General features: G+C 49.1%; 1 protein-coding gene across 1 annotated transcript in view; it reads right to left on the bottom strand.

Annotated features, from left to right (window-relative positions):
- Positions 1 to 1,652: 1,652 nt before the first annotated feature.
- The window catches only part of VAC14 (VAC14 component of PIKFYVE complex), a 79,810-nt gene continuing 53,748 nt past the window's right edge, over positions 1,653 to 27,714 (bottom strand). The window contains exons 15-19 of the mRNA XM_081199959.1: positions 18,172 to 18,346; positions 17,634 to 17,752; positions 15,757 to 15,836; positions 13,217 to 13,367; positions 1,653 to 2,550 (exon numbers count right to left, since the gene is read on the bottom strand). Coding sequence (XP_081056085.1) covers positions 2,382 to 2,550; positions 13,217 to 13,367; positions 15,757 to 15,836; positions 17,634 to 17,752; positions 18,172 to 18,346 — 694 coding nt within the window. The 3' untranslated portion in view covers positions 1,653 to 2,381. The remainder of the gene's footprint in view (positions 2,551 to 13,216; positions 13,368 to 15,756; positions 15,837 to 17,633; positions 17,753 to 18,171; positions 18,347 to 27,714) is intronic.

Here is a 27,714-nt window from a genome sequence, read left to right as displayed (position 1 = left end):
AGGGATCCAGTCACGTGGGCGATGCGGGGAGGGGGCGGGCCGGGAGGAGGGGGAGGGGCCGCCCAGGCTAGGGGCTTTGCAGGGAGAGCAGTGGAGCCGCCGCCGCCACTCGTGGAGAGCCCGCGGGTGACCCACGACGCCGCGCTCCGCCTGGGCAGCTTGGATGCAGCGGCTTCTTCCTCTCGCCCACCGAAGCCTGGAGCTGCCGAGGGGGCCCTGGGAGACGCTCCCCTCGCCACTAACAGGAGGAGGCTGGCCCCTTGGGGACAGGAGACACTCCTCCTGTCGGACCCGAGGGGAGTGGGCGGGAGGGAGGCCCGGTGGGTCTCGGCTACACATCGGGGGCGGGGTGCAGAGCGGTTGCGTTTTCTGGCTGTTGCCTCAAAGCTCCGTGCTGCGTGGACGGGCTGGACTTTCCCCAGCCCCCGTCTGCAAAATGGGAGCAACCCTGCCCACCCTCGCCAGGGGAAGCAGGGTGGCACCACGTCATCCAAGCTTGCCTCCACTGCTTGGCAGCCGCTCTCCAGAACCTCAGACCTGGCTCGACTGCTGCCGGGGATTGAACCTGCGGCATTCTGCAGGCCAAGCAGCAGCCCTCCCGCTGAGCTACGGCCTTCTTAATTGTAGGGCGCCCTGCTCAAGAAGCAGGGGCCTCTTGGGCCTAAAGCTAGAAGCGAGGTCAAGGTCAAAGGCAACCCTGAGCCCAAAGTCCACCTGCAGCATCTCCACGGAGTTACTGCTTAGGCCTTGCCTCCACCTAGGTAGTAAGAGATTCCTGGTGGGGAGTTACTGGTATCATTGCATTGCTGCTGCAGCTGCTGCATGATTATCTCCTCTAGAAGAGGCTGCCTGTTGCATCACTGCTTGAGGCCCTGCTGTCCTAAGTAGGAGGCACAGCCAGATATGCAAGAGAATCAGCTTCTCAAAAGGCAGGCAGATTTTCCTGTCACAATTAGTAAACCTTTTCAACCAGAAGGCTACAAAATGAGGTTCCAGATTTAATGCAGGTACACAGAAGGAACTGCAGAAGCCCCTGCAAGTGAGAGCTCGCAAAGAGAAGTGTTGCTACAAAGGGAGCTTTGCCTGTGGAAATGACACTCATTGATCCAGGAGAAGCCTTTGTTTTTTAAAAAAACTTTATTCATACAGGACACCAAAGGTTAAATAAAATGTCAGGGTTCAGATTACTAGGGCAAAGGACTTCCCCACTCTGTAATGGAAGAAAATGCCATGTCTGTTCACAGAAATGAAAGCAACCAGACCTACTTCTGAGTATAACGTGCAGGATCAGGGAGCACTTTATGCAGAGTGGATAGCAGCAGAAAGAAGGTCCAGCACCTGCTGTGGTACCTTCAGACTGGCACACAGGATAGATTCACCTTCCAACCTGCTTTCCTCCAGCTGTTTTCGACTAGAATTCCCATCAGACCCAAAATCACATCGTCATGTTGGCTGGGGCTGATGGAGGATCCTTTCCAGCTCTACAGTTCTATGAATTGTAGTCCAAAACAGCTGGAGGAAAAGGCTGGGTAAGTCTTGGGCAGCAAACTGAGGTTTCAACAGGCCCCCCTGGCCAAACAGCAGTGCAAACTGGGCAACCCCTTTGATCTCTCTCATGACAGGGAGGATGTAGCCAAAGGAAGTGAAGTCCATTCTGCCATCAATCATTTTATTTGCCATACCTTTTATTGCAAGGAGTGTTTTACAATAGTACAAAGTAATCCATGCTAGAAATACAGTTGGTCTATAGAGATCTATATATACACATACACACAGGTTAGCTGTAAGCTAAGACTGTGCAGTCCAGTCCACACGTTTTTGGGGGGCTGGGTGGGAAGCAGACAAGGGAGGTGATCCTGCTGGGAGTTCATAGCAGTTGACCAACCCACACATGGGGACCAGTGTGCAAGCCCACAGGGTTGCTGAGAGGGGTCAAGGCGCTGTGTATTTGGCAACTGTGTCCCCAAATCAGTGGGGAGGAAGGGCTGCACCAGGGTTTCCCACACACCCTCCCCCCTCTTGGGCTGGAAGTGGGAAGTCCTCCCATTTCTTTTTTCCCCTCTGGCAGTAGCAAAAGCACGGCTACGACGATCAGATGACCATCACAAGGGAAGGCGAGGGCTCTTGCACCACTGCCAGAGAGGAAAAGCACATCCCAAACTAGACAGCAGCTTCTTGTTCCACCTCACAAGCAAATCTTGCCTGGGAGGATCAGAAAAGGCCCCCCAGAACATGCTGGCTCGTCCCCACAGCCAGGTGGCATCTCTTCAATGTGTAGCTAGCAGCAATATCCAGCCAAGGTCTCTTCTCAACTCCAAGCCATGGAGTTTAGCTACTCCGGCTGCTTGGCTGCTTCCTCTGTGTCCCTTGGGTTCCAGCCTTCAGAAGACAGTTCTCCGATCCAGGTTCTCGCCCCGGTTGGCTCGCTGGTGCCGGACCTGGAGGTGTTTGCTCTGGACCTTCTCAAAGTGTTGCAGCAACTCTGCGTAGTCTATGGCAGGGGTGGTGACAGAGGTCTTCTTGGAGGTGAGGCTGGCCTTTGGGCCATCCCTGGGGAGAGGGAAGAGAGAGCATCAGGGGCTGGGCTCTGTTGCCAACAGCCTTGTGGCCAGAAAGGGGGGCTGGGGACTGAAAGACACATGCACTCTTGAGATAGTCACCACTCAGGTGCCCATGGATGCAACAGTAAAAAAGAAGAGCAATGCTGTGACTACCTCTACTCCGTCTCCCTGCAATCATATGCAGGTACAGCAGGACCCTTTTGTGCTCAACCAATCCCTTTGAGGAAGGGGAAATGTTCTTGAAGTTGCACAAGACCTCCTGGTATTCTTGCTCACTACAGACTATCTCTGATAATAGAATCATAGTATCACAGAGTTGGAAGGGACCTCAAGTATCATCTAGCCCAATCCTCTGCAATGCAGGGATCTCAGCTAAAGCATCCATAAGATATGACAATCTGTAAGTTTACAAATAACAGAATGGCTGTTTCAGAGAAAATATATCTGATACTGTTTTCATATTCAGGATTTCTCTTCCCAATCTCATAGAAGGGTAAGCTAAAACACAAATATTAAAACCACAGAAATCCAGCCCAGGTGCAATGAATCTGAGTCAGCCACAAGAGCTTTGCTCCACCTGAAGTTCAACACAGCTGGCCTTCAGAATTAGCAGGCAAGTGGCTGCCCAAGGCGATGCCCCCCACCTCTGACCCCCATTTCCTGAATATGCAGCTTGAGACTGATCTTGATTCTCATGCAGAGACCTCAAGGGCAACGAGGAATAATGCCTGCCAAGCTCTTCAGTGTTCTTGAGCCATCCCTATTTATCTCAAAGTGGTGTCTGCCTGTAACCTCCTTCATTCAAAGCCAATCACATTCTTGAAAAAAATTGGTTTTCTGAACCAGAAATGTACAAGGGCTGTTTTCAACATGGAGGTCTCCAAGATCCTCCCAACTGACTTGTATTTTGCCTTGTTTTTGTTCACGACATTTGTGGACTGCCCTTCATAATATTTATCTTCATAATATTTATCCCAGGGCAGCATGCTGAGGAACCTCTCCTTGTGCTCTGTAGATTGTTCTGGGGCATGCAATCAGTTCACGTGGCATGAACTAGTTTATTGCAAACCATATACACCCCAAAACTCCCCTGTGGTTGCAGATTGCAGGGGAAGATGGAAGCAGACATGTGAGCAGTGTCCTGTCTGCCTTCACTCATCTTCTCACTGAGGAAGCCCTTAAAAGTTACCATTACAACCTAGATAGTTTGAAAAAAGGACCTTGGGTGGATCACCCATCACAGCCTCAAGCAGAGAAATTTGCAGTCAACCAAACCTCTCTCCCTATCAAGAGGGAGGGGAGCAAAGAGGTCTCCCTCCATGGCTCCCTACAAATGCCAGGAATGACATGTATATGCAAGGATGCTGTGTTTCCTCATAGGACAATTGTGTAGGTCTCACAGCCAAGACAAAATGCCAACCCTGTATCTGACCTGGGCAGTTTGAATCTCATCCTCTCTGCTTCCTACAAGCTCCCAACATTCAAAATGGGGCAAGAAGGGCTCTTTATCCTAGCCTGCCCTTTTGGTGTGACTAATCCAGGGTGTATTTGGAGACAAAGCCCAGTGCCTGAGCTCTGCTCAAACTGCAAAGAATTTCCTGTTTGCGCGCCTCTCCCTTTGGTAAGCGGACAGCCCAGCGGTTGGTGCTCTGTGGCTCAGCACCCTGGAACTGCAAGTGGGATGGGAAGGCAGGCAAGACGGGGGGTGGGGTGGGGGGTAGACGCAGGAACAACAGCTGGAATCAGCGGCAGCAGCAACAGGGCTGCTTGAGCTGCCAACCAGATTCCAGGAATGGCAGGCCTTCATCAGGGAGCAATATCACAAGATCTCCCTCCATTTGCCAGCTCAAAGGCAGCTGTCTCGAGTAAGGCTCATAGCAGAGATACAAGCTAGCACACTCATGTCCACAGCTCTGCTCCCATAGTAGGTTGGCTTAATAGTGGTGAATCGTTCTAAGTAAGCATGCTTAGGATTGCACTGTAAAGCAAATGGCTGAATCTGTGTTTGGTGACAAACACTGAACTGAGCACAGAATTGAGCCCACTCTGAGCTCACACCTTCCTGCTTTCTCCAAAATTGCAGGGGAATGTGAAACACAGGAGTGATGTAAACCAAAACTGGCGTAGATGCAGACAGGTTTATAGGCTAAAAACCAGCTGTTAGTAGACACTTGTCTCCAATCACTGGCTGATTAGTTGTGATGTCACAGAATGTTCATAAACATTACCAAGTGTCAGAATGTTGGAGAACTGCGGTTGCTAAGAGGAAAGTAGGAGGACAGTTTGACAAAGGCAAACCTCATTTAGGGCCTAAAGGCAAATGGGATGGGATGGAGGAAGGGGGTCCATCTGCGCAGGGGGTTGCATCATACCTTAAAATAGGCAGATACACCTCGCAATGATAGCTCATGTACTTAATTATGCAAAGGACACTGGACTAAATAAAAGTCCTTGCAATGTTATAATACTCAGCAACTTCTTGCATATAATATTGTCACAAAATCTTACATTTATAACAACTATATGCCCCAAGTTTAAAAGTTTGTCTTTTTTGTAAACCACTCTGAGGTGTTTTGTGTTTTACAGTCAAGCAGCACATAAATTCCATAGAATAAATAAATATTTGTGATTAGGCAACTGAACTAAATTATTGGAAATATTAGTGTTTCTATCTAATATTTGGTAAATGATATAACTGGAGAGGGGCAGTCTAATTTTATGCATGTTTGGAAGTGCAGCTGAATTCTATGGCCTGGATGTGCCCAGGACCATAGCCTTAGTTTCGGAGAGAGTTAAAAAGAGATTTCTATAGCAAAATGCATTTGGGAAATGAATTGGGGGTTTTCATCAGCTCTCTCCCCCTCCGCGGGAGGCAGCCAGCACCTTCCTTGTTCTGGAGCGCTGTCTCTAGTCAGTAGGACCACAGTGGGCTCCAGATGGGGCCAACTTGTCCCTAGAATTGCTGGGCAAGAGCAGAACCTGGCAAAAATGTGGCATCTCTTGTCTCCAGTCCTTGCTCTACAGCTTGCAGAGGAAAACACTCCAAAACCTGTTGGGGATACTTTGCTGTAATCTCAAAAGTTGCAAGAGGGTTTAAGAGAAGTGTCATTGGTCAGTGGCCACCTTACAGCTCCTCCTGCACAACAGTTCAAAGCACTTTGCCCTCTTCCCCAGCTAATCTGTCACTGATCAACCCTTCCTTTACATGAGCCCTTGCCCACCGCCCCCAAAGAAAGCACATGCTTTGAAACACTGGAAGCAGAGCAAGCAAACTGGTCAGATTTGCCTAACCTGCTATGATTGCAGGGTGAGGATGCTTTTCATTCAGATCTGGCTTTCTCTCTCTCTCTCTCTCTCTCTCTCTCTCTCTCTGTGTGTGTGTGTGTGTGTGTTGTGCACACCAATAGTGTATACAGGGCCAGCTCCAAACAAAACAAAACCTGCTGTTAATAGTTATCAACTTCGCAAATCCCCACCAGACACGACACTCTCTTTCAGCAAGTCAAAAGAGACCTCCAAACTGCTGCTGACCTAAGCTGGTCCAAGAAAGAGAGCACTTCTCCAGTTCTATCCACCTCTTTCCCTGGATTCAATGCTGCTGCTGCTGCAGCAGCAGCAGCAGCAGCAGCAGCAGCAGCAGCAGCAGCAGCAGCAGCAGCAGCAAATGCCTTGGAAATTCATTTTCCACAAGGAAAGAAGTGAAATGTCATGATGGAAGAGTTTAGTCCTTGGCAACCAGCAGAAGGATGTTGCAAGAAGTGGGAGGTGGAGAGGATGGGGTTCCAAAGGGATGGAAAGACTTGGAGGATGCCAGGCATTGCAACCCCTATGGTTGTCGCCAAATGAAACAATTACAATTAAAAGAATAAACATGGATAGATGGCGGGTGACCTATAGAGATTTGTTGGACTTTTCGAGGAACAAACCCAGACTGAAACCACTGGAAGAAGTAAGAAGCCAAGTTACTGATTGGCTTCAGTATCACCAATTACATGATATGTTTAAATTAGATAAGAACAATTTTGTTTTTTTAAAAAAAGCTCAGTTTGAAAAAAGAGTTACTGACGAACAAGGAAAAATTATTGTCCAAAATGTATTAGAAATAATACAACAGTTTGGCCAGGTAGCTGGATTTAAGCTGAATAAACAAAAAACCAAAGTCTTAGGAAAAAACTTAACAGAGGCAGAAAAGGAGAAGTTTCAAGAGGAGACAGGGTTGACACTGGTTAAGAAGGTGAAATATCTAGGGGTTTATTTGACATCTAAAAATGTGAATTTGTATAAAGACAACTATGAAAAATGTTGGTCGGAAATTAAAAAAGATCTAGAAATATGGTCAAATTTGAAATTGTCAATGTTAGGCCGAATTGCTGTGATCAAAATGAATGTATTGCCTAGAATGTTATTTTTGTTCCAGACCTTGCAGATCCTGGATAAGATGGAATGTTTTAAGAGGTGGCAGAAAGATATCTCGAAATTTGTCTGGCAGGGCAAAAAGCCCAGAATTAAATTTAAAATATTGACAGATGCTAAAGAAAGAGGGGGTTTTGCCCTGCCGGACTTGAAATTGTACTATGAGGCAGCAGCATTTTGCTGGCTGAAAGAATGGATGCTCCTCGAAAATACAGACATCTTAGATCTGGAAGGTTTTAACAATGCTTTTGGTTGGCATGCATATCTATGGTATGACAAAGTTAATAGTGTCTTTAAGAATCACATTGTTAGAAAAGCACTGTTTAATGTTTGGAGAAGATATAAAGATCTGTTGGAAAACAAAACCCCTAGATGGGTCTCACCAGTGGAGGCCAAGGCAGTGAAGAAACTCAATATGGAGGTCGGATGGCCGAAGTATTGGGAAATTTTGGAACAGGATGGAGATAAGTTGAAATTGCAAAGTTATGAGAAACTGAAGTATAAGGTACAAAATTGGTTTCAATATCATCAAATAGTGGAATTTTTCAAACAGGACAGGAAAATTGGCTTCCAGATGGAAAAATCAAAACTAGAAACTGAATTGTTAGAACCTAGTACTAAGAATTTATCTAGAATGTATAACTTGTTGCTGAAATGGAATACACAGGAGGAAACAGTCAAATCAGCCATGATTAAGTGGGCACAGGATGTTGGTCATAACATCATGTCAGATGACTGGGAATGGTTATGGAACACCGGTATCAAATTTACGGCATGTAATGCCTTAAAGGAAAACATTATGAAAATGGTATACAGGTGGTACATGACCCCAGTCAAGCTGGCAAAAATTTATCATCTGCCCGATAACAAATGTTGGAAATGCAAAGAGACTGAAGGTACCTTCTACCACCTTTGGTGGACATGCCCGAAGATAAAGGCTTTCTGGGAAATGATCTATAACGAAATGAAAAAGGTACTTAAATGTACCTTTCCTAAAAAACCAGAGGCCTTTCTCTTGGGCATTGTCGGCCAATTGGTGTCAAAGAAGGATAGAGCTTTTTTTATGTACGCTACAACAGCAGCAAGAATACTCATCGCAAAGCATTGGAAGACACAAGATCTACCCACTCTGGAAGAATGGCAGATGAAAGTGATGGACTATATGACATTGGCGGAGATGACAGGCAGAATCTGTGACCAAGGAAAAGAGACAGCGGAAGAAGAATGGAGAAAATTCAAAAGTTACCTTAAGGACTATTATAAACTCAATGAATGTTAGAGTGTTTTGGTTCTTAGGAACAAAGGGATACAGTGACATAAGGTGAGAATATAGAGAGGACTAAGATGACTGAGGTTGGAAAGTAACAACTGGGAGTTGCTATAAAATTATAGACATTGGGATGCAGAAAGGGGGGGTATGGGGAAGTCCCAGAAAAGAGGTTTATGAAAATATGTTATGAATTTATACGTGTATGTTTGTTTTCTTAAGTGTTTGTTTGTTTTTTAAAATTTGTAAAACCAATAAAAATCTTTTAAAAAAAACAAAACAAAATGTATACACTGTTATTGGAATGGGAAACAAAAGATGAGCGGATTCAATAATCAGTGACCTACTGGGCAATGGATATAGGATATAATATAGACTTAAACCTCTGGGAGAAATTTTGGGGAAAACCATCTGAAATTTACTGCATGCTACACATTGAAAGAGAATTATATGAAAATGATCCATAGATGATATTTAACTCCGAGTAGATTGGCTAAGATGTACAGTGGTACCTTGGGTTAAGTACTTAATTCGTTCCGAAAGTCCTTATTTAACCTGAAACTGTTCTTAACCTGAAGCACCACTTTAGCTAATGGGGCCTCCTGCTGCTCTGCGCCGCTGGAGCACAATTTCTGTTCTCATTCTGAAGCAAAGTTCTTAACCTGAAGCACTATTTCTGGGTTAGCAGAGTCTGTAACTTGAAGCATATGTAACCTGAGGTACCACTGTGTAAGGTGGAATCGGACTTATGTTGGAAATGCAAAGAAATAGAAGGAACTTTTTTCCATATGTGGTGGGTATGCAAAAAAGTTAAAGTATATTGGGAAATGATATATAATGAGATGAAAAAGATGTTTAAAACAACTTTTAAAAAAAGCCAGTTGCATTTCTCTTAGAAATTATTCAGACAGAGGTTCCCAGGAGTCAGAAGAATTTATTCATGTACGCAACAACAGCGGCTTGGATCTTGCTAGCCCAAAAACAGAAAGTGAGAGAGGTCCCTAGTAAGGAAGACTGTCAACTTAAGAAGATAGAATATGCAGAATTAGCAGGCCTAACAAGTAGAATATGAGAACAAGAAGACAGGTATTTAAAGAGGAGTGGAATTTTTTTGTCAAGTATATTGAAAATAATCATGCACAGTTAAAAATGCTGGCAGTATTAAAGTAATTCAACAATATAAAATATTTTGAACTGATGTAAGATAGGAAAATTAAATTAGTTAGATATATTAAAATATGCAGGAATGGTGGATAAGTTAAATGAACCTTGGAAAGGGAGGGAGGGAAGTAAATCAATGTACGGTATAATAAAACAAGTTTAATTTGAAATGTAAAATTTGAAAATTTAATAAAAAATATTAATAATAAAAAAGAGAGTCCCCAACCTCCCAAGGGAGTCTGTTCCACTGTCAAACAGTGCTTACTGTCAGAAAATTCTTCCGTATGTTTAGTTGGAATCTCCTTTCTTGTAACTCGAATCCATTGGTTCGAGTCCTAGCCTCCGAAGCAGGAGAAAACAAGTTTGCTCCATCTTCCATGTGACGGTCCTTTAAACGGCCCTTATTTGATGATGGCTATCATATCTCCCCTCAGTCTCCTCTTTTCCAGGCCAAACAAAATAATTCAAATACTGCTTTAGATGGGGGAGGGGGGTGAAACCACAAAATAGCTGCATTCTGTACTAGCTACAGCAGCTGACCCATCTTCAAGGGCAGCCCCACATGTAGGGCACAGCACTAGTCTAAACAGAAGATTACAGGAGCATAAATATCTCTGGCTAGACTCCTTGTTAGGAGAGGCTGGCACACAAAGCTGGCAAAAGACAACGTGTGCCACTGAGGTCCCTTGTGCTTCTATAGTGGCAGCAGCTAGATCAATAAGCTCCAACAATCTGCACACACGATTCCTCAAGAGGAGTGTGAACCCACCCAGAAGATCTGGAACACCATCTCCTCAAACAGCCTCTGTCTTGGTGATTCAATTAGGGCTTCTAATGACATCAAGCGATTGACTGGTGGGTGGTCACCTTTGCCAACTGGCAAAGTTGGGCCCTGAGGGTGTGGGGAGATAATGAACTTGCCCTCTGGGTCAAAAAGGTCCCCCTTCCCTCCTCTCTCCCACTCAGTGCAGAACTTTTCTTTCTGCAAAAGGAGAATTTGGGAAGAGATCTGCTACCTGATCCCTGCAATGAAATGGAAAAAACACCAGGGAAGGGTTGGAGGCAGTAGGAAGGCAAGTTAATGCTGCCCATCTCCAGCTAATTCGGGGAGGGGATGCTTTTCAGCTGCATTTGTTATGAAAGTCACTGCCAATGTTTAATGGAATGTAGGTCACAGTTAATCAGATGTTCAGTCTGTCTGACAGCTCCGAATATTCAGCAGTCATGGGAGAAAAACGGCATAGAAAATACACAGAAGAGAACAGCTCACACGCAAAGTGACCCTCTAGGACCCCCAAGCCTGGGGGCGGAATGGGGCTGTGTCACAGTGACACCAATCTGGGACAGGAGCTGACATTAAAGAAATGGGGGAGGGGCAGACATCTCCCCACCCCCACCCCCTAGCCCGGTAAAATCCACACAGCAACTCTCACTTTCCCTGTTACTTAAATGGCTTGCTATTTTCCTACAGGTCTCCCCTACACACAACTGACAAGGAAGGGCCTCGTGGTCATTTACAGGCTAAAGAAGACTGACCACCCCTCACTCTCATCTTTGCCCCAGTGCCAGAGCTCCTTCCTCCCACCCCACCCTTTCTAGGCCAGCTCAGGAGACTCTGACACAAGGGCCTTCCAGGAAGCAAGAGCCCTTCCTGCTGCAGCCTTCATAGAGCTGGGGTGAGGGGAAGGGCCCCAGCAGTTGTCACTACTCTTGGCCCAAAGCCCACACAAAGAGGGTCAGTGACCTGCATCCACAACAGCCGCAAAGCAGCAACTTGCCCATGAAACAGAGCAGATTCTGAAGATCTGAAGAGGGGAGTAGATGTGCAGCCCCTCCTGGAGCCATTTCCAGAACGTACCATTTCCAGGTGGTATTGCTGGACTCTCAACTCCCATCATTCCTGGGTATGTGATGCCATGCTGGCTGTTGGGGCTGATGGGATTTGGAGCCCAACACCAACACCTGGCTCCCTGGCAATTTTTTAAAAAATGGATCTTTGGACATGGACTCCATTCCCCAGTGCATGCACTGGGCTTCTTTGAAAAACAGCAGCACAAAAAGCTGCTGCCCTTATATGCAAGAATCCTAAGAGCTGGGCAAAGAGAAAGCTCTCCTGAAAGGGAAGGAGCCTTCCAAATGCAGCTGCTGTACCCAAAGGGAAGAGTAGAAAAGGGGAGGGGACAGCTGGTGGCTCACCCTGCCTTGCCCTGCCGGACAACAGCCTCAACAGCAGGCACTCTGCGCCTGGAGAAGGAGGAGGAGGAGAGAGCTGGCTTCTTGCTGCCTGCGGTTCATGCAGGATCCCCAAGGAGACCTAAACAAGCTCCCCTGGCACGCTGATGGGAACGGGCTCCTTCCCATCTCCTCCATGGCTCTGCTTGTTTCCATGGCAATACCACAAGGGAAAGTTTCCATCCCAGATGCCAAATGCCTGTGGATGAGGCACAGCCCTCCGAGGCTGACCAAATATAGACAAAACTCAAAAAGTGCTTCACTGTGCAGGGCAAGGAGGATGGACCTGAAGTCCTCCCCCCTCTCACAAAACCGCTCCAGGAATGGCTCTCGGCACACCCTTGGGGGCCTTGCCTGCTGAGAGTTGCAGCCCCCCACCCAACTCAAAGACTCTTCTGCCCCTGGAGCAGAAGAGCCACAGAATAAACTGGACGGTTCAGATCGCTGCTCCCTTATAGTCTCTCTGCCATGGGGGGAAGAGAGGCAAGAGGCCAGTCACCACCACCACACAGAGGGACTCTGCAAGAAGTCTGAATGGCAACAGACGTGGGCCTCAGCTGGGCCTGAAGGTGACAAGCTCAAGGGGCAGGAAAGGCCAGCAGGGGAGCTTCAACTTAAGGCAGAGCCCAGGCTAGAAAACCCATGCAAATTATGTTTGCCTGGGGGTGGGGTGAGGCATGGCTGGCTGGCAGGATCTGGGCCATGCACAGGGATCCTTCCCCTTCCCGCTGTGCTGAAGTCAGAGCTGGGCACTGTTGGCACACACAGGAATGCCCAGTAGTGGTGCCAGGCCAGGCGGACGCTCCATCATTGCTGTTGAAAACGAACTACTGTTCCTTCTCTTACTCCAGCCAGCCTACATGAGTCATGGAGCCAACAGGCACTCCTTCTGCTAATAAACAGAAACTGTCATGGGAAGTGCTGTCTACTCAAAACACAGGCCCTGGCTAAGTGCATCCACACAACCAAGTCCACAAGCAGATCTGCACCTAATGATCAGCTGACCCCACCATCAACGAGCACCATCAACCAACCAGAACTCCAGTCTTCCACAACCAGCACTTGGCAGATGCAGGGAGCTCTGAAGGTCCTGCCAAAGCCACCATAAGGTGTGCTAGAAGGAAAGGAAGGCCAATGTGATGGCGGAGAATTAGCAAGTGGGGCCAGCTCCTGACCCAACATAAAGCTCTGGGCTTAATGCAGTAGCTACATAGGAGAGAGGGTGAGGGGTGTAGACAGACATGGCTTCTCTCCTCATGGTACCACAACAAGGCAGCTTGCTGGATAAGTCCACACCTTCCTGCCTCGTGTACTGGACAGAAAAATCATAGCATTATTATTATTATTATTGTTGCCTTAGTGTTATTATCTTGAAAATGTGCACCCTGTCCTTAGTGCCAACAACAAATAGCACTTTATACGTGCCCTCCTGTGCCCAAGGGGTCCTCCCCACTCCTTCGTGGCTGGATGGTCCTGCAGCAAGACAGCCCCTGCAGAAGCTCTGCCTCTCTGTAGGGCAGGCGGCAAAGGCAGTGGGGCAAGTTGCTCTGAAGGATGCCCCAGAGGCGCGTTGGCGACTTACACTGTTTGCAGGAGTTCTGGGTTGGGCACGCACTGTAGGCGGTGGGAGAGGAGCTGGAAGGCATTGCTCTGGGGCAGGAGCATCAGAAGCCCGTACAGAGCCTTGATGAGGTAAGGGTTGTTCTTCACGTCCAGCAGCTGCAAGCGGAGATCTGCAAGCAAAGAAGGGAAGGGTAAGCAGGGCTGTGAAAGCTGCTGACCTTTGTCCAAAGAGGGGGAGGGAGGGAGAGGCAGGGTGCACAGATCCTCTGCGTTCTTCTCTTCCATCCATCTTCTTGCCTTTTGCATGCATACATGCAGCCGCATGCCATCACACCATTTGTGTGTCCCTGGTGGAAAATGGGGATCTTTCTGCCATGGAAAGCACAGAGATGCTGCCATCCACTCAGCAAATAGACCCAGAAATAGGAGAAATAGGAGAGGGACACTGAAATGGCAATGAATCTCGGAGGATTGGGGGGGGGGGAGTCACAGTGGGACTGCCTTTGTGCAAGAAGGAGTGTTGTGTGCATGCATGCCTCTTTGGTAGCATAGGCAAAGGGATCTGAGGAGTTTAATACCTGCTCTATGGGGTATCATAGAAACAGGAAAGCCAGCGGATGGAGAAAGGTTTGTCATTGAAGCAGCAAGTACAGGAGACAGTGTGAGGCCCGGGCAGGGATGTGAGCCCAAGGGCCTCCTTTGGCCTGATCCAGCTGCAGAGCTCTTCTTATGAGGGGCAGCAGGCAGGAGAGGCTTTATTTGGACAAGGGACCTTGGTGTATGCCAGGGTGCTGCTCCAGATTGCCTTGCAGGTCCCCTCCAGAGTGAGATAGTTGCCTTGCAACAGCCCAGTTGGGCAGGCATGGGTGGGAGACAGCAGTGCCTCATCCCCAGTGAAGATCCCAGCAATTAAAAAGAACAAGGGGGGGGGGCGCTTCTGCATGGAACAGAAGCTCCTTGCAACCATTGCTGCAAGTGGCTCCCATGTTGACATCCACTACACTGGTGGCTACTGCAGCTGCATGGAAAGGAAGACTCTGAAGGGAATGGTACAAGGTCACATAGTTCAGCAGGAGTGGGAGAAATCATTTCTGCTGCTGAGGCTCTCTCTTCTGTAGCAACAGGTAGCTCAGAAGCACATTCCAAAGTGGAACTTGCCCCCTGAGTTTCCACACCAACTCCAGTGCAAAGGTCAGAGCCTGGAATCAAAAAGGGTCTTTTCTGTGGGGGACTATAGGCCACCTGGGACGCGGGTGGCGCTGTGGGTAAAACCTCAGCGCCTAGGACTTGCCGATCGTATGGTCGGCGGTTCGAATCCCCGCGGCGGGGTGAGCTCCCGTCTTTCGGTCCCAGCTCCTGCCCACCTAGCAGTTTGAAAGCATTCTTAAGTGCAAGTAGATAAATAGGTACTGCTTTATAGCGGGAAGGTAAACGGCATTTCCGTGTGCTGCGCTGGTGCTGGCTTGCCAGAGCAGCTTCGTCACACTGGCCACGTGACCCAGAAGTGTCTCCGGACAGCGCTGGGCCCCGGTCTCTTAAGTGAGATGGGCGCACAACCCTAGAGTCGGACATGACTGGCCCGTACGGGCAGGGGTACCTTTACCTTTACCTTTATAGACCACCTGGTAGCCCAACCCCTTGCCTGATCAATGCAGGAGATTGAGAGCTGGAGCCGCCATCCCCAGCAGATCCAAGAAGGATTTGTCCAGCCTCTGAGAACATAAGAGCAGCCTGTTGGATCAGGGAAATGGCCTGTCTAGTTCAGCATCCTGTTCTCACCATGGCCACCCAGATGCCTATAGGAAAACTGCAAGCAGGACCTGAGCACGAGAGCACTCTCTTCTCCTGTGGTTCCCAGCAAACCAATATTCAGTAGCACGACTGCCTCCAGCTGTGGAAGGCAGAGCGTGGCCATCGTGGCTAGTAGCCTTTGCTTGAAGGAAGATAGCTAAGGGGGCCCTCCACCCCACCCTGCAATCGCCTTGTCCAACAGCTCTTCCCAGCAAGTTTCTTAATGTTCAGCTAACAGCTACCCATCTATTACTTAAGCCCATGTGATCAAGTCTCTGCCCTCTCTGGGGTGGCGGCAGCGGCAGCGGCAGCAGCAGCAGCAGCAGCAGCGAAGAAGCCTCTCCACTTCTCTTATGCAGGGGGCCCTTGGGGACTTGAAGTATGTTATCCTTTTCTTCTCCAGAGCAGACCCACTCAGTTCCTCCCACCTTCCCCCCTGGGGCTGGTTTTTCATCCCCTGTTTCCCTTGGTCTCCCCTGAGCAAATGCATTTTGTGTCCCTAACCTACATTCTGCTTCCTATCCACTGCAATGCTGCTGCTGCTTTTGGATGGCCCTAATGGGCACATGAGCCAGAAGGTCTCACAGCAAAGAGGCTCATAACTTCTGCTCTATTTATTTGGGCCACGTCGCCAGTTGCAATGAGGGAGTGGGGCCTCGGGTACGTGTGTCAATGCTAATGCACCACAAAGTGCAAAGCCCCCCAAACCCTCCTGCCAATGCGAGCGCACACACATACACACTTCTGCAAGAGTGAAAGAGAGCTTACATGTAAAAATCGGACACTCGATCAACTGGACCAGCTTGTCAACCTCAATCAGGAAATCCACTGTGACCTCCAGGTCACCACTGAGCACGGCTGTTAAGGAGCCTAATCTGCCCATGCTGGCAGGGGCTGATGGGATTTGTAGTCCAAAACATCTGGAAGGCACTAGGCACTAGGGTGGGGGGGGGGCAGAAGCCACACAGCCTAACACCACGCTGCCCTACAAAGCCAAAGACCAGAGAGAGGATGAACAAGCTTCTTCTCTTAAGCTCCTGGCTTTGAAGATGGCATGATGAAGGCGCTTGCAAAACACCACTGCCTTTTGATGGGGCTCGTACAGAGACACAGAGAGGCCTTCCTGGAAGAAACTCCCTCCACCCTTGCCTACCCGCAGGCCACTTTTCCAATGCTAAGCACAAAATGTGGATTATTCTGCCAGATCTGACTGTTCCCGCCTTCTCAACATGGAAACATGAGCTAAAAACAGAGAAGCTGTTTAATCCTCATTGTTGGAAAAAAGTCCTGGGAACGGACAGTTTCTGCTAAGGCAGGCCCATGTTCAAAATTTTTGTGGCAGAAGCAGGTCAGTGGTAACAGCAAAAATCTAAATGTACACAGTCTAGTGTAGCCTTCGCCAACCTGGTGCTGTCTGGGGAGCTGATGGGAGTTGCAGTCCAAAATGTCTGGAGCGTCCTAGGTTGGCGAAGACTGCTCTAGTGAATTTAAAGTTACTGGTGGTGATAAACTTAGTAAGATTAAAATTATTGTAATTTTAATAGACGCCAAGTGCTCTTAAAAGAGAATCTGAACTTGTGTGTACCTAGGAGACTGGTCATGCACATACAGCCTGTAGTACTCTGTTTATGCCCAATAATATAATTTTTAGAAGTCTGAAGATGAGTTCGCCATGAATTTTAAAACATGGTTCAAAGCACATAGGAGAGACTTCAGACAAAAACCAGCCCCATGTAACAGGGCCTGGAGGTTTGCACCCCCAGCACACCCCAGCAGCATTAGGCATGAAACTGGCCTTAGCTGAGAACTGTGCGAATGCTACAAATAGGCTCTTCTCAAACCTCCCCTTTTCCTGGAAGTCCTAACCAGCAAGTTGTGCCATGTGCTCAGTGGTCAATGCTTTGCATGGCTGGGAGCTTTAGGTTTCTCTCTGTGTTACTGCAATCTATTGTAAGCTGCTTTGAGGATCAATCCAAGGCAGGATATAAATCTCCAAAATAATATCCTACTGCAGCTAAGCCAAAGGATGTGTAATTGAAACGATGCTCTGCTGTCTCTTCTGCCCCCATTCGCCCTCTGCTTTCCTCTGTTTCTGCACTATGCCCATTTTAAGATGACCAAGCGGATCTCACATAATTTAGTGCAATGTTTCTCAAACTGGGGTCCCCAGCTGTTGTTGGACTACAACTCCCATCACCCCCAGCTAGCAGGACCAGTGGTCAGGGATGATGGGAGTTGCAGTCCAACAACAGCTGAGGACCCCAGTTTGAGAAACATTGCACTAAATTATGTGAGAACCGTCTGGTGAGGGAGAGAGGCAGGGAGCACATCCAGTCCTGTACATCATCCACCATCTCCCAACATCCTTACAACTTTTGAGCTCTTTTATCTGAGAGACTTTTCCAGCCATAGGAGCTGCTCTGGTCTCTGCTGCTATCATGATGTACAATGGTGAATGTCAGAAAATGAAGATGCCTTCCGCAATGTAAAGGACCTTGGGGCTGACCACTTCTAATTGGCAGCCCGAGTTCACTGCCGTATTTTATGGGCCAAGAGGCAGCAGCTTCCGAGGCCTGCTTAGACTCCACAGTGCAGACAGCCACCATCTCATGTGCCTTCCCTCCCTCCCCATGCTAGAAGGATACAACTTCTGGATGAGGTCATAGGCATGCTTGTAGTTCTGAGTGAGGAAGCAGAGGGAGACGGTGGTCACTGGGTTGTGGCACCAGGAACGGTACAGGCAGCAGAACAGGTTGCGGCTCTCCTGGGGAGACAAAAAAGTAAGAGGAGTTGACTTGCACCTCCACACACCACTCCCAAGTCTGCTCTTGGGAACCAAAGGCAACTCCAGCAAAACAGAGCCCCAAAAGCTAGGTAGCAGGGTGGGACGAGGGGTCACCTCCTGCAACAATGCAGAGCCAGATGTCCTGGTGGCAGGGCTTCAGCACTACCAAGCACAGCAGGACCGCCATGTGTGCCACTTATGGTAGATAGCGACACAAGCACAAGACACAAGACAGTGGCGACAAGCAACCTAGACAGCTTTAAAAAACAGGGTGTGTGTGTGTGTTGATGGCCGCCTGAGCTCCAGCATGCAGTGCCCAAGTCACTTCAAGGGTGGGTGGAGAAAGAGGCTGCACAGCCCAGCAAAGTCACAGACACATCTTCTCAGGTGCAACATACCGCTGTCTTCAGATCCTTGAGTTGGTTCCTTAGCTGGAAGAGCTCAGAAGAAGTCAGGAGGATGGTGTTGAGGGTGTGGACCATCGTTGAGGCAAACTTGAGGTCTTCCTCCCGCAGCAGGATGTCAGCCATCGAGTGAAAGATGTTCTCAGCATTCAGGAGCAGACAGAGTTGCCTCATGGGACCAAAAAATGGAGATTAGGAGTTGACCAACAAAGGGGGTTGCTGTGAATTTGGAGGGTGGGTGGGTGGGATACCGCCACCACAATCCCCAAATATCAAAGACAATAATCTTGGGTGAGAATCTAGGATGCAACAAGTGCCTGGTCCCGTCCTCTGCAGCAAGCCTTTACAAAGGTGTTCTCCTTCCTATCATCACTGTCACCATTTTCCCCAGTAGGCCAAGACTGAACTTGCCCCTTAGGGAAGAAGCCCCATCGCTCCTTCTAACAGCGAACTCAGCTGGTGAGTACCAATGGGGTTTTAGCAAACAGGGTCACTGAGGAACAAAGGAGGAATTAAAATGCTCTGGGGAATACCCCTAGGTCTTGCAAAGGTATAACACATATTATGAAGGAAAAAACACTTAGGGGAGAAGAGAAAGAATGACCCCCAACAGCCCAATGATGTAAGCTCACTCAGAGGCCATGGAATACTAGATTGCCTGTTGGAAAGGGGAAACCAGAATGGAAGAGAGGAAAAAATGAGTATCCTAAGAGAGCAGTGCTCCATATTGCAGCTTTTTTATTACAGGCCCCATTCACACACACACATAGCAGCAGCAGCAGCAACAGCTGCCTCACCTAGTTTCTCTTCCTTCCAACTCGCTCTCTGGGACACATCAGGCAGCGCCCCCACCCTCACCCCAGACCAATCTGTTCTGGATTAACACAAGCAATTTCAAGCTTTCCAGACAGAGTGGAGGGCTGAGGTCAAACCCTTGTTCTTTCACAAATGACCTTGAGTTCAAAGCAAGTGTAAGGTAGGAAAATGCAAACAAACAAACAAACAAATCTTGCATGTGGCATTATCTTCACTCTTTGTTTCCCTTCTATCAGTTTTTTTTTAATTTGAATAAATATTTATTCCCCACGATTCCAGTAAAGGCTCCCTGTGGTGGCAGTAATGATATATGTGGAAGGTGTGCTAGGTGATTGCAAAGTTATTTGTGCAGGGAGGGAGATGCCCCCACTTTCACAGCAGAAAGCCAGCAGAGGTTCACCTGTGTTGCACCCTGTCTCCAATTCCCAAGGGTGTGCTGGTGGTTCTGATTTACCAATATATCTGCCCAGAGCTCACCCAGCCCCAGCCTTGCTGACCTTTTCTGGAGCTTTTTCACAGGGACTCAGCGAGTCGCAGCAGGAATGCTCTGCTTAACCTCTCCAGGAACCCCCAAGGTCTTCTGCATTGGAAACCGAGCGCCAGATTTCCCTCCGTGCTTGTTTTGATTCTATGGGCTCCCTCTTTCTCCCTGCCAAGCCTGCGGTGGTGGCACTGTAGGGTTTGCCTGAGGACGCCTGACACAAAGCCCAGTGCTAATGCCGCTACCGCTGCTGCCTCCTTTAACAAGCTTGGCTTCACAGCTCTGTGCATTCAAAGGACATGGGAAACGGCAACCCGAGTTACCCCAGGCGAGGGAGACTTGATCAATTTTCTCTTTCAGCCCTTCTAAAGGCTCTAAGCTCTGGTTTTGATCTATTTCCAGCACAGAATAATAATTCATTTCGAGGCCTCTGCTCAAGTCCAAGAATAGTCATTCAATCAGTCCCAAACAGAAACTCTGGAGAAATCACCCCCACCCCGCTCCCCTAGTGCATTGACACTCATTAAGATTTTCTTGTCAAAGACCATTTAAATTGCAGAGACATGCTTTGAAAAAGTAGGCCTCCAACTTTGGGATACAGCTCCAGAGAGTTGGGAAGGGAGCCAACTCAAGGGGGCTTTGCCTCTCCAAGCTCATCGCTAAGCAAGGCTTCGCCCCCTCCCAGGCCCCCATCGCCATCAGAGGGTTCCACTCCACTAGCAGCAGCTTGCAAGAGTCTTGTTGTCAGCTGCTTCCTTGGGAGGCAGGGGCGGGATTCTCAGAATCAGCACCCAATGGGCTCTTACTGCAGGAACAGCTTCAAGTCTGAAAGAGGGTGATTCAGCAAGAGATTGTAGAACACAAGACCAAGGTTTGCATATGCAGCTCCCTTAAATCTCTCTCAGAAAGACTTGGAGAGAAATGTGAGCAGGTGTTGATGGGGCTCTGAGTCCTATCGAGACCAACACCCAGCAAACATGATTAGGGCATGTTCTTGAGATCGGGAAACTATTCCCTAGGAAATGAAGATATGGTATATGCTCAGATGTTTAAATCACCTGAAGCTGCAGCATTCTGCTTGTGCCGCAGTGGCAAGTGTGCACAGGCCACAGTTCAGTGGAACAATCCAAAACAAGATACATGGCTCAAGTATGTGCCTCCTACCTCCCATCAAAGGGATGGAATGCATAAGCTGGCCCCAGTCAGAGCTGGACTGAGCATGAAGCACAAAAACCTTACCCAGCATTATCAGGGATGACCATGCGTTCTGGAATGGAGAGGCAATTCTTACCTGAACTCCATTTTATTATATATTTCTCAGCTCATGTTTCAGATAAAGATGGTTCTCTGAAAACACAGACCCTGCTCTCAGGCTTACATACTAAAAACACAGGGCACCTGAGTGTGGGTGGAGGGAAAAGCATGAGAAAGACCAGACTGATACTGGCCAGAACTAAGTGGTGAGTTGTAAGCCAGGCCAGGCTAACCTTCCTTGCTGGTGGTGCCCTCCTCATCCTGTGCCCACCCGCTCATGGCTGCTATTCCTCTGGCCAGTTCAGAGGCCAGCCTCCTTTCTTCTCATGTTCGCTAGGCAATTCCATTAGCAACTGTGAGGTCAAAAACAGCATTGCTGCAAATCAGTCCAGAATTTGCTGGCGTTGTGTTGAGAAGGTACACCGTTCTGTTTCTCCTTTTCACTGGCTTCCCTGAGAAGTTGTCATGGGCCAAAACAGGGCAAACCAACTCCACCCAGAAGAGAAGCTGTAGGAAGGGGGGCACTCTACTAAGCATGGGGGTTAGGGGCAAGGAGGAGGGCTGCCTGGGGTCCAGATGAACAGTTGGGATAAATGCTCTTTGATTTAGCTGTGCCTCTAGGCAGCCTTGGTGGCTGGTTGTGGCTTTGCAAATGTGCTCTTTCCTATTTTTCTCAGTTTTATACATCCTCTGGCAACTTCTTCTTTGGACTCTAATGCATTGTGTGCAGGGCTGTCTTTGTAGAATATTTGGAAACTTCAGCTCTCAACGGATGCCAATTGGAAGAAGCCCATCACCCTGACACTGATGGACTTGCTCTAACTATTAAAGCCCTAAAGGTTCCAACTCCAGGTTTCTTCAGGGATCAGATCCTCCCATACATTAACAGCTCACCAGACAAAAGTCCTGCTCTCTGAGCGCCCACCAAGGCCTTCTGGATCAAGAAGTGCCCACTCAGCTTGCTTCCCTATTCTGTGGAATTCACTACCTAGAACGTACTTTTTGTATGGCAAGCTGATTTGCTTTTTTTGATCTGCGCTTCTGATATGCTACCATTTTGATCTGCGCTTCTGATAGGCCCCATTAGGATTAGACTGCCAACATAAATATGAACAATAAAGGTGTTCCTTGTGAACACCACTTTAGAACGGGAGTGCAAATTCCTGACACTTCTTTGCTCCCTACTCCACACAGAGCCAGATGTGAGGATCTCCCCTTTCCTCTACAGAGAGGGCTGCAGGGCCTCTGCAGGCCCATAACAAGCTGTCCTTCGCTCCTGCACCGACAAAACACTTTGCCCTCAAATAATCAGAAGTGGCATCTGTAAATACTGCCTGAGGGCATCCGACACTCTCCTGAAGGAAAACACAGCCGCCCCATCTTCCCCGCTAACAGGAAGGGGGCTCAAAATAGCAGCGCTGTCAACCTGCTGGTGAGACCAGGCACATGTTTAATGGCAATCAAATCAGGGAGCAGATCTATCTCCGACAGAGCAGAAGGAAGGGGGTAGCAGCTTTCTGATGGCCCTGTCTGCTTTGTCGGCATGCTGATTGTTAATAACCTATGCTGAAGATTCTTGTTCTCAGCAAGAGATGCCACCTGATTAATTTTTAAGATGCCCAGCGGAGGACAGGGGCACAAACTTCATCCACACAGTCTCCACCTGGGCAATCCTAACACGTTACATCTATTGACCAAACTGGGCAAGGGGTGGCAATAAAGCCAGAAATTCTGTGAGCAAGATGTGCCACTCCAAAATGCAGCCCCAGCTTGCCATCTGCAAAGTGCAGACTCGCCCACTTTGAAAATGACAGCCAGGCCCAGTAATTTTAAGTGGATTCTACACACTTTTTCTATCACAAGACAATTTATTAGGAAGATCTTCACAGACCTTTCTGAGGAGATGTGAGGGTTTGATTAGCTGCTTGTGCGTGAAAACGTGCTCCCTCAGAGTTTGTGCGCCCCCACAAACCTCCGTGTGTGACGGAGCTCCTCAGACATGTCTGCTCTAGTCACTAGTAGAGTCCGACAGTGGCTGTCTGCGGAAGCGTTTCCAGCAAAGAAGTTCCTTAACGGAAACGCGTCTCCTGGACTCACGGCGTGACAGTTTCCTGCGAGGTATGGGTCTCCCTATGGGAGACTCCGATACCTCCCCACTGTTCTCGCTGGAAGCCTCCCTGAGCCCTCCCTCCTGCTCGCATTCCCTCAGAGACCCACTCCTCCCCCTGCTGGTCCCTGCTTCAGCAGTTGAGTCTCTTTCATCCTGCCTGAGTCCCTCCACCACCTGATGCTCTGATGGCAGTTCCCTGACATCCACCTCCCCTCCAGGGCCCCCCTCACCCCCTCCCAATTCCTCCCCCCTGGGAGGTGAAGGGCTAAAACCCCGAAACGAATCTTCCTCATCTTCTGACGTCTCGAACAATTCTCTCCATCGATCGTCGTCCTGGCCAGCTGAATCCTCCTCCTCTTCAGAATCTGGGAACCCCTCCAACTCCTCTTCCTCGTCGGTGGTGGCAAAGTATTCCCTTCGGAACCTCGCTACAGGCTGAGGTTTACGTGGGAACCTCTGATGAAAAGTCTCTATTAAAACCTCGTCATTGACATCCTCTGCCCTAACCCAGGTGTTTTCCGACTCCGGTTCCCCTTCCCACATTACCAAATACTCTACTTGATCTCCCTTCCACCTGGAATCGAGGATCTCCGCTACATGGTAGCTGTGTTCCTTCTCCTCCATTGCTGGTCCCCTAGTGACCCTCCCCTCACTGTCTCCTCTATACGGTGACAGCAACGACCTGTGAAAAACTGGGTGCAGCTTCATGTGGTTCGGTAACCGGAGCCTGAAAGCCACTGGATTGACCTGCTGTATGACTTCAAACGGACCCAGCCTTTTGGGTCTTAATTTCTTACAACCTCCTTTGAATGGCAACCCTTGGGTTGACAGCCACACCTGGTCCCCCACCCTGATGCTTTCACCTTCCCTTCTGTTTTTGTCTGCTTGCCTCTTATATTCCTCCTTAGCCCTGTTTAAGTTGAGTTGGAGCTGGCGATGGATCGCTTCCATTTCTTCCACGAACTGTTCTGCAGCTGGAACGCTCCAGTTCTCCCCCTCCCCCCCTGGGAAGGCTCTGGGATGGCACCCGTGATTAGCCAAAAAGGGGCTCATCCCCGTGGACACGTTCTCTGCATTGTTGTAGGCAAATTCTGCCAACGCCAGCTTCTCCACCCAATCATTCTCTCTGTCATTAACATAACACCTCAAATATTGTTGGAGAACCCCATTTGCTCTTTCCGCCTGCCCGTTGGTTTCAGGATGACGGGCCGTCGAGAAATTAACCTCTACATGCAGTAAGCTCATGAGCTTCCTCCAGAACCTGGAAGTAAATTGTTTCCCTCGGTCTGAAACCACCCTCAAGGGGGCGCCATGCAACCTAAACACATTCTCTACAAACAATTTGGCGGTTTCTTCTGCTGTAACCGCATGTGAGCAGGCTATGAAGTGGGCCATTTTAGTTAACAGGTCTACTACAACCATGATGGCTGTTTTCCCTCTAGACCTTGGCAGATCAGTCATGAAATCTATTGCCACTGCTTCCCACGGTCTCTCAGGTGTGGGCAGTGGTTCTAATAAACCAGCCGGCGCCTGCCTCTCCCCCTTGGCTCTTTGGCATTGTTCACACCCTCTCACATACTCCCGCACATCTTCCCTGACCTTGGGCCACCAAAATTCCCTGGTAACCAGCCACATGGTTTTGTGTTGCCCAAAGTGCCCTGCTGTGGGGCTATCGTGCAGCTGCTTGAGTACTTTCTCCCTCAATTCCCCTTCAGGTATATATAACGCTCCCTTATAATACAATGCCCCATTTCTCTCCTCAAAACCACCGGGTTTGTCTTCCTCCCCTCTGAGATCCCTGATTTTCCCCTGGGCGTATGCATCCTGCACCGTACCCTCTACCAATTCCCTTTGCCCCACCAAAGTCGCCCCACACACCCAGCGGTCCTCTGGAATGATATGGGTTTCTTCGGGTGCTCCCTCCCCCTCCAAATATTCAGGTTTGCGTGAGAGAGCGTCCGCCCTAACATTCTCTGGGCCTGGCACATAACAAATCTCAAAGTTAAATTTGGAGAACTCTTGGGCCCATCTCAACTGCCTTTGGTTGAGCACTCGCGCCGTTCTCCAGTACTCTAGATTTTTATGGTCCGTGCACACTTGCACTTTATGTTGTGCACCAACTAGCAGATGCCTCCATCTCCGGAACGCCTCATGAATAGCAAGCAGTTCTCGGTCGTACACCGTGTAGTTCCTCTCGGATTTGTTCAGCTTCCGCGAGAAGAAGGCACACGGACGCCACTCCGACTCCTCCTTCCCCGGCTGCAGAAGAAGCACCGCCCCTATGGCTCTGTCAGATGCGTCTGTTTCAACCCTTAGCTTCTTTCGTAAATCCACATGCAGAAGTTGTTCTTCAGAGGCGAAGGCCCTTTTCAGTTCCTCAAACGCTCGCTCCGCCTCCGCCGTCCATACAAACTTCTTCTTACTGCTGAGACAGTCAGTGATGGGCGCCGTCAGATGGGCGAAGTTGCGGATGAACTTACGATAAAAGTTTCCAAACCCTAGGAACCTCTGCACATCCTTCTTGGTTTTGGGTGTTTTCCATTCCAGCACTGCCTGTACCTTGCCGGGATCCATGGCCAATCCCTTGTCTGACAGGCGGTACCCCAGGAATTCCACCTCCTTGGTATGGAACCGACACTTCTCCAGTTTGACCCACAGCCTGTTGGCTTGCAGTCTGCTCAACACTTCTCTGACGTCTCTCACATGTTGCTCCTCATTCTCAGAATACACCAACACATCATCTAGAAAGGCAACGCAATTCTTGTAGAGCAAAGGGCCCAGCACGTGGTTCATAAAAGATTGAAAACACGCGGAGCCTGCTTGTAATCCAAATGGCATAACGAGGTATTCAAACGCCCCCAAAGGGGTAAACATGGTGGTTTTCCATTCATCCCCTTTCCTTATGCGTATCAGGTTGTACGCCCCCCTTAGATCCAGCTTTGTGAAAATCTTTCCCTTCCTCACCATGGTCAAAATATCATCAATTCTGGGCATAGGGAACGCCACCGGTTCAGTCACTGCATTCAGCCGCCTAAAATCACATACAAGTCTCGGCTTGTCCGCATTTTTTTTGTCCACAAAGAACACTGGGCTCCCCCCTGCTGCTTTGGACTCTCTGATGAAGCCTCTCTTCAGGTTCTTGTCAATGAACCCTCGCAACTCCTGCATTTCCCTGTCTGACATGGCATACAACTTGCCCACGGGAAGCTGTGCTCCAGGGAGTAAATTGATCTGACAATCAAAGGGTCTATGAGGTGGTAGTTGGTCAGCTTCCTTCTCGCTGAACACGTCGCTGAGATCTGCATACTGTGGTGGTACCTTCACCTTCCCCATTACTTCAGTCCCTGCTAGGGTGGCTTGGGCCCCTACTGAACCCTTCTCCCCTTTGCAGTGTTCTAGGCAATGTGCTGAACCAAAGGACACCACTCTTTGATGCCAGCCAACCAGCGGATCATGTAGAGCTAGCCAGCTCATTCCCAAAATAATGGGAGCGCCTCCCAGGGTGGCCACATTAAACGCTATCAGTTCTGTGTGCCTTGCCACCCTCATTATCATTGGGACAGTCTGCAAGCGGACTCCTCCTCCCAACAACTCCCTGCCATCAATCGTGGTCACCTGCAGGGGGTTGCTTAAAGGGATGGTCTGTATCTGGTGTTCAGCAGCAAACTCCTTGCTCATAAAATTGCAGGAGCTGCCTGAGTCCAATAGCGCCTTTATTTTTAGGGGGTGCCCATTCTGCAGCTCTAGCGACACTTCAATCACTAGAGCAGGTCGAGGAGCTTCTGGCACGGGCACTTTCACTGCTCTTTGGCCTGGCTGCAGTGCCCCAATTGTGGCAACCAGGCGTTGGCTTTTACCTGCTCCGCTCCCCCTTCTTCTCCCCCCTCAACAGCTCCCACCATCCCTTGCCATTCCTTCCTCTGGGGGCAGACTCTGGCAAAGTGGCCTGGCTGTTGGCAGAGATAGCATTTCCGGGGGCCCTTTCCCTCCTTCTTAGCTCCCTCGCTGGTTTTTGAAAATGCGCGCGCGCGCGCTGTTCCGATTTCCATCGGCTCTGCCGGCGGGAAAGCTGGCTCAGGAATGTCTGGAATGCGGAACTCCTTCCAACGTTCCCCTCTCCCTTCCCGCCTCTCCAAGGCTCTTGCCTCCTGCCGCGCTCCTATGGTCAGCGCAGATTTGGTCAGCTGATCCATAGACTCCGCCCTGGGGCTCCGTGCCAGCTCGTCTTTCACCCCCGAAGAAAGACCTTCTTCAAATAGCATTTGAACGGGTGCCGCCGATAAATCCCAACTCAGTCTGTGAATCAGCATGGTAAACTCAGTCCAATATTCACGGACAGATCGACTCCCCTGCTTACAAGCCATTAGCTGTCTGCGCACCACCCCTTCCTCAATATCGCTGGAAAACATGATATCCATTGCACGAAAGAACTTCATTGTGTCCTTTAGTATGTCATTGTGCGTTGCCATTAGGGGTCGAACCCAGTCTCTAGCCCCTTTCTCAAGATGCCCAATTACAAAAGTAACTCGCGATTCCTCATCAGGGAACTCATCGAACTGCACATTAAGGGCATATTGCATCTCTGTCCTAAAAGCATGGTAGTCCTTGGGGTCCCCCCCAAATTTCTGCACCAATCCTGGTACCTTTCTGGGGAATTGAGTGGCTCTCCCCTTCTTGTCTGCATCCTGAGCCCTTCTCTCCTCCAGCCTCGCCGTCTGCAGGGCCAGTTGAACCTCCAACGCTCGGTATCTATCTTCCAAGCTTGGACCAGCTCCAGCCCCTGCTCCTCCGGTTCCGGTTGGTTCGCTCATGATGCCTTCTCTTGCACAGGCAGCGTACAAAGACTGTCGGACTGCTGTGAGGGTTTGATTAGCTG

The sequence above is a fragment of the Podarcis bocagei genome (genome assembly GCF_964188305.1).
Source record: "Podarcis bocagei genome assembly, chromosome: 7".
Lineage (NCBI taxonomy): Eukaryota > Metazoa > Chordata > Lepidosauria > Squamata > Lacertidae > Podarcis > Podarcis bocagei.
The sequence above is the reverse complement of the archived record's forward strand: the minus strand, read 5'-3'. Positions and strand labels throughout refer to the sequence as shown.